General features: G+C 40.5%; 2 protein-coding genes across 7 annotated transcripts in view; both read left to right on the top strand.

Moving 5' to 3' along the window:
* IL1RL1 (interleukin 1 receptor like 1) overlaps positions 1–6,770 on the top strand; it is a 29,358-nt gene extending 22,588 nt beyond the window's left edge. For 3 of the 5 annotated variants that reach the window (XM_066264871.1, XM_066264872.1, XM_066264870.1), the window contains 3 exons: positions 468–614; positions 1,579–1,746; positions 4,224–6,770. In XM_066264871.1, coding sequence (XP_066120968.1) covers positions 468–614; positions 1,579–1,746; positions 4,224–4,609 — 701 coding nt within the window. In that variant the 3' untranslated portion in view covers positions 4,610–6,770. Of the gene's footprint in view, positions 1–467; positions 615–1,578; positions 1,747–2,814; positions 2,858–4,223 lie in introns of all 5 variants that reach the window. The other 2 variants (XM_066264874.1, XM_066264873.1) reach the window with 2 other exon arrangements.
* A 6,640-nt stretch (positions 6,771–13,410) lies between these two features.
* IL18R1 (interleukin 18 receptor 1) overlaps positions 13,411–19,694 on the top strand; it is a 52,261-nt gene continuing 45,977 nt past the window's right edge. For both annotated transcript variants that reach the window (XM_066264867.1, XM_066264869.1), the window contains exon 1: positions 13,411–13,852. The gene's annotated coding sequence lies outside the window, so the exon portion shown is untranslated. The remainder of the gene's footprint in view (positions 13,853–19,694) is intronic.

Below are 19,694 nucleotides of genomic sequence, written 5' to 3'. Positions count from 1 at the left end.
AAAGATTAAATACTTTACCTGGAGTCTCGGTTCTGGCCAGAACCTAGCCCTGACCCACCTTTCTTATCGCATTTTCCATTAATTCCACAAATTCAATTACTCAAGTTCCTCAGAAGACATTCTCATCTTTGCCATTGAGCTCACAGCATTTTCTCTTGCCAGAAGAAATACATTTCTTTTTTGCAGCAATATGAATTTTACCTATTCTTCTGGGACCTCGTCCTATGGGAAGTCCTCATTGCCCAATCCAGCATGGAGTGAGCACTCCTTCTTAAAACTTCTGCCTAGTCTTACACATAATATGGGCTCAACAAATTCTAAGAGTATCTATGACATTTCCAAGTAGGAATCTGTTGTATGAACCCCTTGTACCCCCAATGGAGGGAAACAGCCATGTGTTTGTTTATTTTACTTTGTTTTCATAGTAATAATGACCATTTTTTGTCCTCCCCCTATCTTTTGAATAGTTGATCATCAAAGCATCTACTATATACTTGCAGGATTTGGCATATTGTTAATATTAATCAATGTCATGATGATAATGCTAAAAGTGTTTTGGATTGAGGTTATTCTGCTCTGGAGGGACATAGCTAGACCATACAAAACTAGAAATGGTAAGTGGCAAGTTTGAAGTTCTTCAAAAGCAAGAGTCCCAAGATGGTTATTGGTTACTTATCTCTTAATCTCTTAAGAGCTATACTGCAAAACCCAGCTTTCCTTGTTTACCAGCATATAATTAATAAACCTTTATGAGTCCAATCAGAGGCTATGCTTCATCTTGCCTTGTCATTCCTTGTGGTTTTAAGATGCATCTCAAAAATTCAAATTTCTCCCCCAGTAAGATAGTTATTTGTCCCAATAACAAACTCTGCCCTAGGCCCAGAAAGGTTTACACATTTTGGAAAATGTATATTGGTAAACATTATGGAATTCAAAACAACTATATTGTTCCTGTTTCCTAGATATGAAGAGGCTAGAAAGGTCATCAAAGTGCAGGAACCCTATTCCATACAGTCTTGCCTATGTATTTGAACATACACACAAAAGAAGACAGTTCAGCCTTCTGTGAACATTGGTCTTTCATTTGGGGGCAGACGGACTGTAGACATTCCATATGGTTCACCCTAACAGGGCTAATTATTGAGTTTGCAAGAAATTCATATCCTTTAAAATTTTTTTACTCCTTTGCCACTGTTCATTAGTCTTTAACATTTTCACTTCCTCGGGGAAGTATGGAGAAAACAAGAGATAAAATTGAGGTCTTCCCAACACAGCATACCTTATCCAGGACTATAGATACTTGTTAATAGAGAATTAATTAAATGTGACAATCTGTTTGAACTCAACTGGCCAGGTTCTTGCTTATTCTCTATCATTCAGTCAGGTACAATAAAAAGGACTTTGGAATTAATATTTATTTTCTGATGACATTTTGTGGTAGTAGACTGTTGTCATCATCTATAAATTCTAGAAATTTTAAGGGGTGGGATACATTCACCAATAACCATAAAACTTGGTGATGAAAAATAACTTTTTAAAACCAAGTAATAAAATTGTACTTTTTTATCTCATTTTCAGATGGAAAGATCTATGATGCTTATGTTATCTATCCACGGAACCACAAAGATAGTCTGGAGGTGACCAGTTCTGTGGAGTACTTTGTTCACCAGATTCTGCCTGATGTTCTTGAAAATAAATATGGCTATAACTTGTGCATTTATGGGCGAGATCTACTACCTGGAGAAGGTAATGCTATCAACATACATCAAGGACAGAAATTCACTTCATCAGAAGGTTAAGGAATGGGTGGTCTTATGCTTGAATTAGGTGAGGATTTAGAATCATTATTCCAGGCCTTAAGACCAGAGATTTTGAATATTTCTCCAGAAAAAGGGAGATACTTATTCTGTATTCCTCCTGTTGCTTTTTACCCTGATTATGATGTCTTCACAGTAGTGTCAAGGATATAAAGACAGGCAAGGCACCCTTAGTGTGTGGATTTAGCAGGGCACTGCCCCTAATTTACTTCCCATGCCCACCACAAAGATTACTCAACATCTCATAATTCTCTCTAGAAGATATGAAGGAAGACTAAAACCAAAGAATTTTGTACTAATATCCAGAGACATTGCCTAGAGTATTTATAGTGTTGAATAATTTTCTTTACGTTGGTGAAATATTTGCAAATTTATATTCCCATAAGAACGACTAAAACTGTGTCTTCTGTTTTGTAATATTCCTAGTTGATTTTATGCACTTTTGAAAGTTGTGTCACAATTCCAGCATTTCAGTAGTCATTCTTATCTTCCCTCTATATTTATGGCACATGCCTATGAACCCTACTTACCCTTCTTGAATTCCTCAGAGACCAGAAAGCATTTGGAATGCTAATGAAGGAGGGACATCATGAGTGTAAGTCCAATAAAGTTAATGTTTAGTAGATTGTGAATTTAAACTGGAATTCTTACTGAAAAGAGGAATACACATGCCAATAGATTGAAAGGTATACACAGCAGGTGAATTTGGTTTATCCTGGAATATTAGAGTAATGTCAATAGCCTAGTAATAGCTTGGGAGACTTGTAAAATGAAAAATTTACAAAACTATAATCTAAGTCTTCTCTTAAGACTCTTATCTTCTTCCAGTTCTTCCTATAGGCTACCTGTGAGAGCAGAGAGTAATGAGTCATGGTGCACAAACAAATGCTCTTTCCATGTTACATATCTACTCAAGAAGTTGCAGGGACTCCAGCTGTTAGTGATATCACACCATGTGCCACATCTAGCCACAAGCTATTCATCTCTTCTTTTTCAGGTCCATCAACCTTATTCCTACTTACATCTATTCCCAGCCAAATGTGAGTGCTAGCTCTCTGATGCTCATGTTTGTGTTGCCTTTCTGGTCCTGCTATCATTTGGAAAGATTTTCCACTCCTCTTTCCTCAAATATGTCCTCTGATCTTACCTCAACTGTAGTAAAATAAAATTCAAAATTCAACAATACACCACCTAACTTTATTCTTTCTTTAGAAAAATTAATGACTGATGCAGTGTATTTCTTCTAGAGCTACTTACCTTTTATTTGCTTCTTCAAATCTACTCTACAACTCACTTCGTGCAGTGGCCCTGGGTGGCTAATGATTATGGAATCCATCACTCCCTTGCCCTCTGCTCCATGTTGGATTTGGCCAATGGGAGGCACTGCAAGAAGTTCTGGAGGGGAAGGGCACATCTCCTACCCCTTCTGGGTGAAGTTGCTAGAGTAGCTGCACTTGTCTCTCCTGGAGCAGGGCTCCTATCAATTGGCCTTCTGCAAGCTTTTCCACTACTTGAATTCCATAACTGCTTTCTCCCTTGCGCACTAGAGGGTGTCATGGCTCCCTTATATTACCAGCTGTGGGGTTCTGCAGCATCTATTATTGATTTCCCTGGGTTCTGCCTACATCATTTATAAATTCTCCTTTTATCAAACTCTCTTTCGTTAGTCCTGTTGAGTGTGCCAAGTTTTCTGTTCGGATCCTGACTGACCCAAGGTCTCTATCTGGCTCTACTGAACATTTACTTACTTATTTCAGACTAAGTAAATTGGCAGATTTTGCCGCCATTCTTTAATATAGTAGCTTGAATTGCTTTGTCATGGTTGGCTTTCCTTAATCATGCTGTCACCTCCTTGCAGGGAGAACTAGGTGTTTTACATGTTCTTCTAAGTCCATCCAAAAGTTAGTTGAAATTACTATGGAGCAAATACTTTATAAATACTGAGTTGCCAAGGGGATCCATCTGCTTTGAGATTTGTCTAGTCTGGATCCAATCAGCTTCTAAAACAGGCATTACAGAGAAATAAGTAATCCAGGACTTGTTAGAGATGTTAGTCAGTTCAGAGGAATAAAAGTTTCTGGGTTTGCTGTCTTTAATGTGAGAGTTCCAAACCCTTTTAAATGAATTCTATCTCTTGCTAAATACCTCTATATTTGGATGTAACTCAAAGGATTCTGGGAAAGAAGAGATCCTGGGGGCTGATCTCACAGTGAAAGGTTAATACACACACAAAGGGTTCTCTATCCAAGTGTATCCCTTCTTTTCTGAGTAAGTGTATTGATAGTGTCAGAATCTAACACCACATTATAACAATAACATTTTTTTAAAGTTCAGAACATTTATGATCAAAGCATTAGACTTAAAAATGCAATAACAGGTTATCTTCTCCATGTCTTTGATTACTAGATGTGGCTACTTCAGTGGAAACCAACATCCGAAAGAGCCGGCGGCACATTTTTATCCTGACACCTCAGAGTGCACACAGCAGGGAGTTTGCCTATGAGCAGGAGATCGCCTTGCACAGCGCCCTCATCCAGAATGACTCCCAGCCAATCCTGATTGAAATGGAGGCTCCTAGAGAGCAAGGCGGGCTGCTGTTTGCAGAGCTTCCAGGTTCCCTCCAGCACCTGGTCAAAGTGCAGGGTACCATCAAGTGGAGGGAAGACCATGTGGCCAGAAAACGGTCCCTGAATTCCAGATTCTGGAAGCATGTGAGGTACCACATGCCTGTGCCAAACAAACTTCCAAGAAGGACTTCCAGTTTGGCTTCCTTGAATGTTCAGGAGCAGTAGGGCCTGCATGGATATGCTGGTATGCCAGGTTTTGTTGATGGGGACATCTGCTACCTGGTTTGCATCACTGTGCTGGACTGCGAGCTGGGGCTTGAGGAGTAGGAAGGGCCAGGGTATTCATCTAGTAACTTTACTTCCATTTTCCTGATTCTAGGTGGTTACAAATGATTCCATATTTTTATCCTCAGGCTCCCTCTCTCTACTCTGCATTTCCTCCCCTTTCTCTTTGCTGGCCTTTCTCCATTGTGGCCAGTGATTTTTTCACTGTGCCCTCCTCCCCCCCCCCCTGCTTACCCTCTCCTTGCTCATCATCAATATTTTACATTCTGAACATCAAGTTCAAAGTTGTTTTTGTTTTTTTTTTTGTATTTTTCTGAAGCTGGAAATGGGGATAGATAGTCAGACAGACTCCCTCATACACCCAACTGGGATCCATCTGGCACACCCACCAAGGGACGATGCTCTGCCCACCAGGGGGTGATGCTCTGCCCCTCTGGGGCGTCGCTCTGTTGTGACCAGAGCCACTCTAGCGCCTGGGGCAGAGGCCAAGGAGCCATCCCCAGCGCCCGGGCCATCTTTGCTCTGATGGAGCCTCTCTGCGGGAGGGAAAGAAAGAGACAGAGAGGAAGGAGGGGGGGTAGAGAAGCAGATGGGCGCTTCTCCTGTGTGCCCTGGCCGGGAATCGAACCCGGGACTTCCGCACGCCAGGCTGATGCTCTACCACTGAGCCAACCGGCCAGGGCCTATTTCAAAGTTTTAAGTTAAATTTTTACTAACGCTGGAAGAACACTCAGATTCCCTTGAGCAGACCATTGGTAGTAAATCTTGTTCTAACACACCAGAACTTAGTATACTTTATTTGATCAGAGCTTAGTTTTATCATCTCAATATTGCCAATTTTGTTGGAGTATCTAATTCAATTGCCATTATCATCAAGTTGTTTTCAGTTCTAAAATTTCTTTCATATATTATTATTCTCTTTAGAAAAAGTTTCACTATAAAAATTATAGAACTGAAAGTATAAAAGAAGAAAATAACAAAAAAAATCATAGATTTATCATCTTAAGATTATGTATTTTCATTTTGTAAAAAAGTTAATTCATACTTAAACATACCACTTATGTAGCTGAAATTACATACTGTGTAGTTTTTATATTTTTTTCTACTTAACATCATGATAGAAACATTTGACACATTTAGATGTTATCATGTTAAAATATTCATAGTGTTTTATACCATGGTTGTGCTATAGTGATTGTGACTATTTATTGTTAGATTTTTAAGTTGTGCCAATTTAAATAGTTATGATAATAATTCTGCAGTGATATCAGAATCATATAAGATATCAGTGTATCTTATATGTCCCAATTAAAAATACTTTTAACTTAAGAAACTTCATTTGTTGTAACATTTCTATAAAATTAATGGCATTTTGACAGAACTGTTTTGTCAAAAGTAAAGGTAATTTGCCCAGTCAAGGTAACTTCCATTAAAACATCCCTGGAGTTCACATGCCTTCAGGGGCCACCTTGCCCAGCTGTGACAGCTAAGGCAGAGTATTCCCTCAGACTGAAAGTCCTGTCAGAGCTCAGACTTTGCAAGTGGATAGGGTCTACCCTCAGTTGAGCTGCTTAATCAAGTGTACAATTTTGTATTTAACTGTCTCCCCCTCCAAACAAACAAACAAAACTGTACTGCAGACCCTTTGCAGAAAATGTAATCTTGAACTCACTGCAATTGATACCTTACAGAATCTTGCCTGAAAAGAATCATATTTCTGGAAAGTTGCCTAAAGGAGCTATAGCTACACATCCCTCTAGATACCCTATAATTTATACTATTTTGATTAGAGTTGTCAGATAAAATGAAAGACATTGGTGAAAACTGAATTCAGAAAATAAAATGTCTTCTGAATTGACCTGAAATTCAAACTTACCTGGGCATCTTCTATCTTTATTTGCTACATCTGCTTACCCTATTCTGGTAGATTATTGTACTTTTATGTGGTGACATCTGATTTTTTTTAATTACTAAAAAAAATAGCTAATGAAAAAGATGTAGTTGATTGGTAAACATAGAATTTGTAATCAACAAGTCATTCTCTGTGTAACTATGGGCGAGTTAACCTCTATAAAACTTAGTTACCTTAAATAAAATGAGAATAATCATACCAAAAACTGTTTGTATTTCTGTGCTAATCAAATGGGGAAAAAAAGCCCTGGCCAGTTGATTCAGTGGTAGAGTGATGGCCTAGCAAATGGATGTCTTGGGTTCGATTCCCAGTCAGGGCACCCAGGAGAAGTGACCATCTGTTTCTCCACCCCACCCCTTTTCCTTCTCTCTCTCTCTCTCTCTCTCTCTCTCTCTCTCTCTCTCTCTCTAACTCTCTCCTCTCCTCCTGCAACCATGGCTCAGATGGAGAAAGTTGGCCCCATGCTAAAATAACTTGGTTGCTGAGAAACAGAACAACGGCCCCAGATGGTCAGAGCACCTCCCAGTACGGTGCTTGCCGGGTGGATCCCGGTCGGGGTGCATGCAGCAGTCTGTCACTCTTCCTCCCTGCTTCTCACCTAATAAAAATTAGAAAGGGCCTGGCGTGCAGGGGACCCAGGTTCGATTCCCGACCAGGGCACATAGGAGAAGCACCCATTTGCTTCTCCACCCCCCCCCCCTTCCTCTCTGTCTCTCTCTTCCCCTCTCGCAGCCAAGGCTCCATTGGAGCAAAGATAGCCCGGGCGCTGGGGATGGCTCCTTGGCCTCTGCCCCAGGCACTAGAGTGGCTCTGGTCACGGCAGAGTGACGCCCCGGAGGGGCAGAGTATCGCCCCCTGGTGGGCAGAGCATCGCCCCTGGTGGGCATGCCGGGTGGATCCCGGTCGGGCGCATGCGGGAGTCTGTCTGACTGTCTCTCCCCGTTTCCAGCTTCAGAAAAATACAAAAAAAAAAATTAGAAAGGAAAAAAAATAGGGAAAAATGTTCTATTACTTGGACCAGAGTAAGAATTCATTAAGTGGCAGCACTTGTTATTCCACTTCACTGTGTTTCTTGTAATGTCAATTATTTTCCATGTCCTCTCTCAACAGGACCTCTAAAGAATGAATTCTCTCCAGCCTCACTAGCAGCATAGATATGCCTTCCTTCCCCCTTCTCCATCTACCTCAAATAACTGATGTATTATACTGATTTATGGACATGACATTTTAGAACTCAGTTTATTTCCCTCTTTACATTAGTTTCTTGAAATCTTAGAGCCAAATCGGCAATCTTTTTACAGCAAGTATATAGAATAGCATAGCAAAGAATTTATATAATCTCTTTTCTGATTCAGTAATACCTTTGATTTTTATTTGACCCATATTTCTTATTTTAAATATATTTGAACCCTATATTATCAGCTCCTTTGCAAGTATGTAACAGATGTTTACATTTTGTAAACGTGCTGAATATCTCTCTGGGAGCAGTGGGGAGAGCAAGGACTGTGATGGGAGGATATAGAGGTGAGTGAGGCACACTCCTTCCTTGTTGTATATGATTTAAGGACTACTGTGAGAACCTGGAGGAAAACACTTCAGAAGACCTCGACAGGGCTGGCCTCAGGGGGTGCTCATGATAATGCTAAGTTCTTTTCTACATCATTCCTTTTCTTAAACTTACATACCACGTCCCAGGTCACCTAAGCTCTGTGAGTATCCATTTCTGTATCTGAAAAATGAGAGGATGGAGAAGAACAGCTCTGAGGGCTCTCTCAGCTCTAATAGTTTAGGATTTCGGGCTGTAGACTCACAGAGAGCTCAGACAGTTGCCAGAATACAGTACCTGGCTTTTCACACCAGCAGCATCAGCCTCTCAGTTTTGTTACCAAAATAAGCTGAGCTTCACGTTGCCCATTGCTGGTAAGTCACAGAACCTGGGTCTGAGTAGTATAAAAGTGTTTTCTGTTCAGATTGCCAGCAAGCTGAGAAAGCAGGCAGCTTAGAAACGCTCAAATCCTACCTTACACATTCATGGTGGTGACTCCTTTTACAGGGTTCAGGGGCTGTGAGTAGTGGTGGGTTTCAAATAATTTAACAACCAGTTCTCTGCCCTAATGACTGTTTTAAGTATAAAAAAAGATATACTGAAAGGTAGTTTATTATTTCATGCATTTAATACTTAAATACGAACAATAAAAGAGGTATACAAAAATAGATTATGGTGTGAGAAAGAGTTTTAAAATATAAAGAAAAAACATTAAATAATACCTGACAAAAAAACAATAAAACTGTTATTTAAGATATTTCCATATTGCTTCTTGATTGGCATCTTCACTTGCAATTTTTTTCACATATGGACAGAATGAACATTACTACAGGTGCTTAGAATATGCTGTTGCACAGATGAATGTTAAAAAGAATAAGGAATGTAAATTTGTGATTTCCACATTGGGAAATCACATTGGCCTGGGAAGCCACTCACCTTAGAAAGAACCCCAATTATTAGTGCCAGTTTATCAATTGGTTCACTGAACTCAATAAAAATTCAGATATCTGTTCTGCCGAACCAGTGGTAACTGTTAGGTTCAAGGAAGTGTACTATCTAACTCTTAGAAAAACAGGCTATGAGTCAGAGACCCTTATCAGAAGTTTATGTTTGAAATTCTCCACTGAGCTATACACCCCCCCCCCCCCGTTGCTATGCTGCATGCGACCTCTCCCGCCCTTGTAAACGTTGCTTGCTTGCTCATCCTAGATAGCCACCGTATAAAAAGGAGCCATTTTAGAAGCTTGTGGCTGCAGTGCTCCAGTCTCTTTAAAGGCGTGGGTTGCCTGCAGTCCCTACGCAGGTTTAGGGGGCTGCAGTGTTCCCTTGTGTGGGTTGCCTGCAGTCCCTGCGCAGGTTTGCAGTAAAACTTACAAAATTTACTTTGTGTCTGCTGTGGCCTGTCTCCTGGGATGTAACAAATGGAGGCCCCAGCAAGATAGGCCATGTAAGACCCCTCCTCATGGAGTGGGCTGCAGCAGACTTTGGTAGCTGGCCAGCCTCCGGCAGTTGCCATTTGGAAACTGAATTTGGCTGATTCGAAACATTTGGAGTCTCGAGACTGTTTGGTAAGGAAGCTTCCTCTTTGAATATTTGGAAACAGAGCTCTGGTTAGAAAAGGGTGTAGTGGAGCAGGCGGGACACCACCTGATTTCTCCCCACTTGGTCAGTCGGGGAACGCAGGACGCTGCCTTCTCCCTTTGGTTTTGGTTTAGAAGTTTTGTTTGTTTTGTGTGCATATTTGTAGAAGTTTTGTTTGTTTTGTGTGCATATTTGGTTTGTTTGTCTGCTTCACCCATTGCTTCCTCACAGGATTCCTTCAAGAGTCAAGGGCCAGGGGTCAGGGGCAATCTGCTGCCCTAACGTCTCTTCAGTACTTGCTTGATAACTTTTCTAATTTCTCTCACAGGGCATAAGACTACGGGACCCCTGTTGATTCCGCCACATTGCAGACTCTTTGTGAACTAGAATGGCCAACTTAAGAGCAGACTGGCCAAACCAAGGATTGCTAGACCCATAGAAAACATAGAGAGTTCAGCGTACTATCACCAGCACCCACCTGCAGGCAGATGGCATGGTCAGTATGCAGCCAGTATAGCAGCAGAGGTAGAGAAAGAAAAGGCAGCCAGGCTGCAGCTAGCTGCAGGAGAAGCGGCAGGCTCCCCTCACAGTTTCAGGCACTTGCCCCTCCCCCTTGGGCACTGGCTCAAGGGCTGAGCTACTGCTTGGTCAGGCAAAAGATAACAGTGCAGTAAGCTAGAGGATATCATCACCTTGCTACAGCCCCCTGCCCTCCTCTGCTTTGGCTCCGGGGAATCCCCGCCTCCTATCTGGAGCTAGACCCCAGGAGAAGATTTAGGGAATACGGCCCCTTCTAAACCCACTGCTTTAGCCATAATAGAATTGTATAGTCTGTCAAGTACAAAGACTTCCTTTTTGTACCAAGGATCTGTTGTTGTTAAAAAAAAAAATTTCTATGTTAGAAATGTATATGTTATTTCAACAGTCTTTTGTTAATTCTCCTTTTCATTTGCTATTTCATAGCCTGTGATGTTAAAATTTTAGTTTAAATATTAGGGGATATATAATAATTCAGTAATTGTTAATTGTTCAATGTTAGGTCACAAAACCCAGAGTAACAAATATTACTATTGATTGGCTTAACAGAAGAATTCTTAACATAATAGGTAGAAAGGAGAACTCTAGAGATTTCCAATTTTGTTCTCTTAGTCAAGCCCCTCAGTGAGATCTTCTGAGCATGGCTTTTAAGGTCTATAATGACAAGGAAGTAACAGAAAAGGCAAATAAAGCCCAAAAGAAGTCAGGAAATACCAACTTTTGGCTCCAGCGCCCTAAGGGGCTTTATCAAGGTCCTGCTCCAGAGTGGAAAGAAAGGTCATTGAACTGAAGCTTGCCAGGCTTCCCGGCCCCACCAGTTGACACACCTGTGCTGTGGAAAGAGGGACACGAGAAGGTAAGCTGCCCCCTTGCTCCATGGAGGGAGGGTTCAGTCTCTTCTAGCCCTGCTCCAGCTACCTGTGACCTGACCTTGCCTAGCGTGCTGGGAATTGCCACTGAAGGCCTAAGGACATCATTCAGGAGCCTAAGGTATTTCTTCCAAGTAGCAGATAAGCTAATCTCATTTCTTGTAAACACAAGGGCCATCTACTATGCCTTGCTTGAATATTTAAGTTTTATTTATCCCTCAAAGATCTCTACTGTGGGTATTGACAGTCTGGTTTTATTGCTTTATGTTTAGTATCTCCTTTATTTCTCTTATCTCAATGCCCCATGCCTATTATAGGCTGGGACCTGCTGCTAATTCCAGCTAGAAGCAGTAGTCAGTAGGACTTAAACTCTAACTACAAAGTGTAGAAATGTAACACCCTTTCCCTAAGTACTTACAGGTTTTATAGGTTACTCAGCAAACTGTTCAAAGACTGTCCAAAAGGCACTTCTAGCAGTACACCACCCAAGGACTGACTCTCACGTAGACGGGTCCACACACCATGATTCTGACCACCCCCACTACTGCCAAGGTAGAATGCATACCCGCCTGGGTCCACCACAGCCGGCTGAAGCTTGCGGTCCCAGCAGAGACACCTTTGTGGACAGCGAAGACTGACCTCGCCAACCCTTGTAATCTGACCCTGAGAAGGACAGCATGCCCTGCTTCAGCCACAAACCAGAAGTTAACTGGTCCACGCATGGCTAATGCCTAAAGAAACTCACTAAGGACCTTCTTTTAATTAGACTTTGGGGAGGGAGGGAAACTAAGGTAAAGGAAAGCCAAGTAAGTCATCTTAAGGTTTAATGCATGTACTGCTATGAGTCATACAGAAAGGGGTGTAGGTCCCATGGCTGAGAGAGAAGCTATAAGGTAAATGAAAATTATATATGTGCTCATAGCTACCATTATAGAATAATCTATAAATATTGGTTATGTGTCCAATAGACTACTTAGAGAAAGGACACCTCCAAAAAGCAATCTTTAAAAAAGGATTACTTATTACTAACTTAGTCCTCGCTGAAGGTTAAGGTTTTTAGGAATTAAGAATTCTGATAAATTGGAAAGGAACTGTATGGTTTTAATAATAGAAGGTATAAAGTATAGAAATATTTTTGAAAGGAAAAAGTAAGTTGTTGTGAAAGCTGGTTATGTATGAAAGTGCATAAAAGTTAAAGGTTTGTGCAAGTTGCAGAAAGTTTGTGCAAGTTGTAAGAAGTTAGTACAGAGAAGAAAAATACAAGGCAGGACACGTCCTTGTGTATCAGCCCTGCAGATATTGCAGGAAAGTAGTTTATTATCTAAGAACAGTGTGTGTTTGTGTATTTTTGCAAAGATATTGTACAAATGTGCTGAAAACATTGTAACCTTGTAGGTTTCGCCTATAAATACCATTCTCCCCACTGATGAAGAATCAAGGGTTTGATTTATGCCCAAAAGAGATGGGGGAATGTTAGGTTCAAGGAAGTGTACTGTCTAACTCTTAGAAAAACAGGCTATGAGTCAGAGACCTTTATCAGAAGTTTATGTTTGAAATTCTCCACTGAGTTATACCCCCCCCCCCCCCGTTGCTATGCTGCATGCGACCTCTCCCGCCCTTGTAAACGTTGCTTGCTTGCTCATCCTAGATAGCCACCGTATAAAAAGGAGCCATTTTAGAAGCTTGTGGCTGCAGTGCTCCAGTCTCTTTGGAGGCGTGGGTTGCCTGCAGTCCCTGCGCAGGTTTGCAATAAAACTTATAAAATTTACTTTGTGTCTGCTGTGGCCTGTCTCCTGGGATGTAACAGTAACCAGCTGAATCCCACCACTGGTTGTAAGTAACCATGCAAGGAGTAAAGTTTATGCAGATGGTAACAAAGTGCAGGACAGCCTCCCCTCCCCACGTGTTCTTCTGATGTTAACACAAGTCCAATTAGTGTGGGCCTATTTGGTGTCGTTGGTTTATCTTCAAGACCATCCGGGCCAGGCCCCTCTGAGACCATCTGCCTCTGGGAAATATCTGCAAAACGACTTCCTATTTTCCTTGGGACATAAAGTAAAGTTCTAACATTGGGGAACTATTTTTTTAATTAATTTATAGGCCTTGACTTCTCACCTCCACACATCTGCGCTCCTCTCAGGTGCTTCCCCAGAGCATCCCCATCCCTCAGGCTGAGTGCAGGCTGACTCCTCCTCACCCTCTATGGTGCGCACAGCACTGGGCCTCAAAGACGCCTAATCAAGCGCACCACCAACGCCATCTCCCAGCCCTGCAGGTCACTGGCCATCACCCACAGCCCAGGAGCTCCAGCAGGGCGCCTACCGGCACCAGGGCGGAGCTCCAGCTTTTCCAGCTCCGCCGCCGCGATCCTGCCCCAGCGCTGCCAAGCCCCGCGCTCCCAGGCTCTGCTCGCAGATGCACGAGCCTTACCCCAGCTCCAGCACCCCCAGACCCAGAGCAGCGCCCTAACCCATCCCCCACCGTTTCACAGCCAGAGGCTTTTTCTTTCTTCGTACTTTCTGTTTGTGTTCTTTGTTCAACCATCCCTCTAAACACCCTTGCGACTCTCTCTCTCTCTCTCTCTCTCTCTCTCTCTCTCTCTCTCTCTCGGTTCCCAGCGCTAGGGAGGCAACCCACTGTTTTTCCCACCTGCTTTTTCAACTCCTGCCCCTTGCGTTGCCACCAGTGTGAAGGCAGGACAGCCGCCCCGCCCCAGCTTCTGTGACACTCGTCCCAAGGTAAGGACAGCGCTGCCATCGGTACCCCCTCCCACCACTCTCTTCCGCCTGCTGGGCAAGTATTCTGAACATCAAATCAATTTAAGAATGGATCAAGGAAGAGGGTCGAATGAATACAGTCATTGTCAGGAGTCTCCATCTGGCTAGGATTGCCCAGTCATGAACCTGGAGTCATGGCTGTTAAGTCTGTTAATTCTGTCAGATAATTGTCATGTAACCTGGCATGGCTTCTGACTTCTGAAGGCACCTTAGCCTATAGGCAAAAAGGTTTGAGAATTAGAAAAATCTAAGTGTGAATCTGGGATCTATTACTTAGGCTGGATGCCCTAGGAAAGATGACTGAGCCTTTGGTTCACTTCTTTTTATTAAGCATATTAATAGTGATTAAGTAAAAATAATGCACCTAATTGTGCTCATACAGTTTCAGACACAAATTAAATGCTAAATAAATGAAAATTCTCACTTATTTTAGCTGTTTTCACTTTCCCAGTAAAAAAGATGAAATTGTTTAAGTCTCTGAAACAATACTATTCTATAATGTCTGTTATTGTATATCATACTATTGTTTATTATAATAAATATTAGTATATATGTATGTGTGAGTGAGAATAACTAAAGTAAGTGAGAGTTTTTATTTATTAAGCACTTAATTTGTGTCTGACACTGTGTAAAAATATTTGGGTGCATTGTTTATACTTAATCTTCCTAAGGCCAAATGAAGTTAGCACTATTATTATTCTTGATAAAGAAAAATTCAATCATTTCTCTTAGAGCATCCAGCTAGTAGGTGAGAGATTCCAGATCTAAATTTTCCTGATCCCAAATCTTCACCTTTAAGCTAAGGTGCCTCCAGGAGTTAGAACCCCTGAAAGGTTGCATGAGAGTTATTAGGCTCCTGACTGGGGAATCCCAGCCAGATGGAGACAACTGACATGATTGTATTCATTTCCCCTCTTCCTTTGATCCATTCTTGTGATCTCAGCATGCACCCATTTGCTTTGCAATGTTGAAATCCGGGACATAATTTCTCAACCTAAGGGCTTTGGATGTGATGGGAGAATATAAATTTGGGGAAACTAGCTTGATGCAGGTTCTGGGATAGTGTGACTACCCCCCTCTCACTCCTCCAGCACAAATAGACATGTAAGGGCTATGAACAACTGGTCTGGGAACACACAATAGGAAGAAAGAGTCTCTGCTTTTGGGGATGCCACCATGGAGCAGGAGTAAAGATGGGCCTCTCTGAGTAATTGAAAGACAGTGTGGTACAGGTTTGGATGAAGGCTGTTGGGCAGTAGCCATTAAAGAACTTCCTTGAAAAACAGCAATTGAGCCAAGTGGCAAGAACTGAGGGGACCTGGCAGCTGTGAGAAGAGGGGAGGCTTGTCCAGATACCGGCACTAGCATGCATTAAGTGAAGTTGGGGAAAGCATGAGGATAACAATGAACATTAGTGTGACAAGGTCTATGAAGTAGCAGTGGTTTTCCTGGATTTACAAATAAGAAACTCAATCCCGCATTAATCCCGCAGAAAAGTCTCTTTAGTGTGGATGTGTGTACTCATGCACACATAGGTATGTACGTGCGTATATATGTCCAAGGTCATTTACTACTCTTTGCATTTGGTTGTCTTATAATTTCAAAGGCTGAGTAAACCACATAATACATCAAACACTGTAGAGAAAGAATTATTTTTTATAATCACTGGGTTAATAATTTCCATCAAGAGAGTTTATCTTAGGGGATGCTCAATTATATTTTGCTAATAAGAATGATTAACATTGAGACAATCTACATCTATTTATGTGTGAGTCAGTGGTGCAACTTTCTGTAGTCTGGACTTTATCATTTCACTTGGTTGAATATCAGGTTCCTCATCAAAAAGAACTTTGAAGTGGCTTAACAACTATGAGTTTCAGTGAATTATTCTTTCTAGAAAGTGGTCACATTGTTCAGGGTAGAGCCTATACATAAGAGTGGTGGGACAGAAACAGGGGCTCAAGAGATGACCATAAGGACACTCTGCAGGGGCTTTGGGCTGCACTAACTTGGGGTCTAAGAGAGTGATCAGCTTGTAGCTGACCATCACCCTAAGTCAATTTTTGAAGAACTTTTTCATTTAGAGGAAACTTCATGTCATTTGGTGATGTAGGGTAAATTTGTGAGTGTTCTTTGTGTGCACGTGTGTGTGCGTGTGCATACATGCCTACATATTTACATACACATATATACATAACTATATAAGCATATTTATTCAACATGCTTACAATATTATTAAGCATTTATCTTTAAGGAATCTTTTTTTTTTTTTGTATTTTTCTGAAGCTGGAAACAGGGAGAGACAGTCAGACAGACTCCCACATGCACCCGACCGGGATCTACCTGGCACGCCCACCAGGGGTGAAGCTCTGCCCACCAGGGGGCGATGCTCTGCCCCTCCGGGGGGGGTCGCTCTGCCGCAACCAGAGCCACTCTAGCGCCTGGGGCAGAGGCCAAGGAGCCATCCCCAGCGCCCGGGCCATCTTTGCTCCAATGGAGCCTTGGCTGCGGGAGGGGAAGAGAGAGACAGAGAGGAAGGAGGGGGTGGGGGTGGAGAAGCAAATGGGCGCTTCTCCTATGTGCCCTGGCCGGAATCAAACCCAGGTCCCCCGCACGCCAGGCCGACGCTCTACCACTGAGCCAACCGGCCAGGGCTCTTTAAGGAATCTTAAAGTTACTTTTACATGTAAAGATTAATCTCTCTACCTTGGCTGTGTATTAGAATTTTTAGAGGATCTTTACATATCAAAATGCCCAAGCTGAGTCTGGCCTGTGGTGATGGAATGGATAAAGCTTCGACCTGGAACTCTGAGGTCAACAGTTTGAAACCCTGGGCTTGCCTGGTCAAGGCACATATGGGAGTTGATGCTTCCTGCTCCTCCCCCCCTTCTCTCTCTCTCTCTCTCTCTCTCCTCTCTCTACAGTGAATAAATAAAATTCTGAAAGGAAAGGAATACCCAGGCTGGGAATACTTTAGATGGCTGGGTGGAATCCAGGTATCATGGTTTTTTTACGCTCCAAGTGAGAATGAGACCTTAGATTTCACACCAGTTCTTAAAATGTACTTTCCAAGGTGTTATGATTAAGAACCATTTCATAGGAAGAAGATTATGCAGATATGATAATGGATCAGATGCTCAGCTAAGATTTCCAGATGCATATATTTTGCCTTTATTAATTTAATGCCTTCATTTATTCATCAAATAAACAAGCAAGCAGACCAAATAGAAAAACCAAGCAATGTGAGAAGGAGAGTAGAGACAGAAGTGTGTGTGTGTATGTGTGTATATGGGCACACATGCTAATATGTATCCGCACTTGAGCAAACATGCTGTGTTTAATTTCTTTAAGATTAAAAATAATTCCTGGCCCTGGCTGGTTGGCTCAGCAGTAGGGTATCAGCCTGGCATGTGTAAGTCCTGGGTTCGATTCAGTCAGGACACACAGGAGAAGTGACCATCTACTTCTCCACCTTATCTCTTTCTCTTTCTCTCTCTTTAACTCTCTCTTTCTCTCCATTTCTCTTGCTCTCTTGCAGCCATGGCTCAAATGGTTCGAGCAAGTAGGCCCTGGGCTTCACAGCCTCTCCTCAGGCACTAAAATATTTTGGTTGCCAAGCAAAAGAGCAGCAGCCCCTGATGGACAGAGCATTGACCCATAGACGGCTTGCTGGGTGGATCCCAGTTGGGGTGCATGTGGGAGTCTGTCTTTCTGCCTCCCCGCCTCTTACTTAATAAAAATAAATAAATAAGTAAATAAATAATTTTCTGTAAAAGGAAGACAGGACTATTATCTTCATGATAGAAAAGAAATTAGTAGTTCCTTGAGGAGAACATGTGGAGTTCACTTGATCTGCATACCAAAAAAGGAAATTACATGTTAATGGATAAAAACAATTAAATGAAAAAAAAAGCCAATCAAGCCATAGAAATGAAAAAAACAAAATACAGATAAGCATTTATCTGATCACTGAGGGGGAAGATATGTCCTAAATGTTAAATAATGGAAAAGTAATAAATCAAAGGAATGATAAGCTTGACTGCATAAATATAAAATCTTCCATATGTTAAAACATTAAAAGAAGAATTACCATAAAAGGTAAACTAAATAAAAAGTTGTAAAAAAACACTAAACATCTAAAAACAAGACAAAAGTCATAAAAGCATGTTCACAAACATGGAAAGAAAAATAGATAAAAAATATATGATTAATATTTTGGTTTCTTTATACCAATAGAAATGCAGATTAAGAAGACCATGGGATGCATTATACTAATTTGAATACTTAATTAGATTTAAAGAATGAGAATTCTCAATACTTACTTGAATGTGATAGGTGGATATTATCTTACACTGTTGAAAGAGTATGAATTATAAGATTTCTGGAGTGTTGTTTGGCAATATGAATTTATCATGTTGAAAATATAATCTTTGTGCTTCCATGTAGTAACATCAAGAACATAATAAGAAGTATAGATAAATAATAACAACAACCTTTAAGTGATATTTATTGTTTACCAGACACTTTGTAACAGAAATTCATGTAACTGCCACACAAGCTGTGGGAGGTAGTATTGTTATTCTCTTTCATGGATAAATAAATTGAGGAACAGAACTTGTCCAGCATTATTCAGCTGATAAAGTGTACAGTGAGAATTTAAACCTAGCTAGTCTGGCACCAGATTCCATATTTTAAAAACTGATCCAAACTCCCTTACATGAGAAGATGGTTATGGGATTATTTTATAATAAAATACATGTTGTAAATTATAATCTATCCAAATGAAAGAATATTTATTATGTGACAATTATAATTATGTTGACAAAAATATTTGTGAAATTATTAATAGGAAATCATTTAAACATCATCTTAGTTATTTGAAAAAATAACTAAGTATAAGAAAACATGCTAAATAATGTAGGATACATGTTGATTTTTTTCTTTTTAATATTCATTTTATATAAGTTTCATAATTAGCATATATTACTTTAGAAATCAGGAAAAATCTTTAAAGAAAGGAAATAATTTAAATAATTACAAAAAAGCAAAATAAATAATATAAACATCAAACAAAACACTAAAAGAATCTCCAAAATATCTATATGTAAGAAATTTAGTATATATATCCTCTTACAAGTATTTTTTAATTAAAATATTTATGATATTTTTAAAAATGATTTTATAATTTAATATCTTAATCTTTTAAACCTATAATAAGTACATTAATAACTTTATATACACATACATAGAATGGTGCAAATATCAGCTAATTTGTATACTGGAATCTTAACATGTTTTATATTGAAACTTAGGGTTAAATTATCAGAATGTTGAGTTATCTTATAATAACTTTATCTCTTAGTAGACCTTAAAACTTAAAAAAAAACAAAAAACAAAAAATGAACCCAAACCAAAAAAACCCAACAGTGCTAGTTACAAGGCTGTGTCAATCTTAACCAGAGGAAATAACACTTTTTATTCTACCCTAAATAAGGGAGGAAATAGTTAATAACGAAGTGTGGGTGTGTGTGTGTGAAGTGGTTGATTTCAAACCGTAGAAATTTTCTAATTTTGTTATGAACAGTTGGTACTTTCCTTACATACCTATTATCTCCTTTGTCTTTATATTATTGATTATTATCTCCTGGAAATTACATCAAATGCTTGATGGTATTATTCATAAAGATTGATGTAAATGGTTTGGCTATGTACTCTTTTTCTTCTTTTTTTGTGACAGAGATAGTGAGTGAGACAGAGAGAAGGACAGTAAAGCCAGTATCCACGGCCACCACGGTAATGAAAC

This window comes from Saccopteryx bilineata, chromosome 3, assembly GCF_036850765.1.
Source record: "Saccopteryx bilineata isolate mSacBil1 chromosome 3, mSacBil1_pri_phased_curated, whole genome shotgun sequence".
Taxonomy (NCBI): Eukaryota; Metazoa; Chordata; class Mammalia; order Chiroptera; family Emballonuridae; genus Saccopteryx; species Saccopteryx bilineata.
The sequence above is the reverse complement of the archived record's forward strand: the minus strand, read 5'-3'. Positions and strand labels throughout refer to the sequence as shown.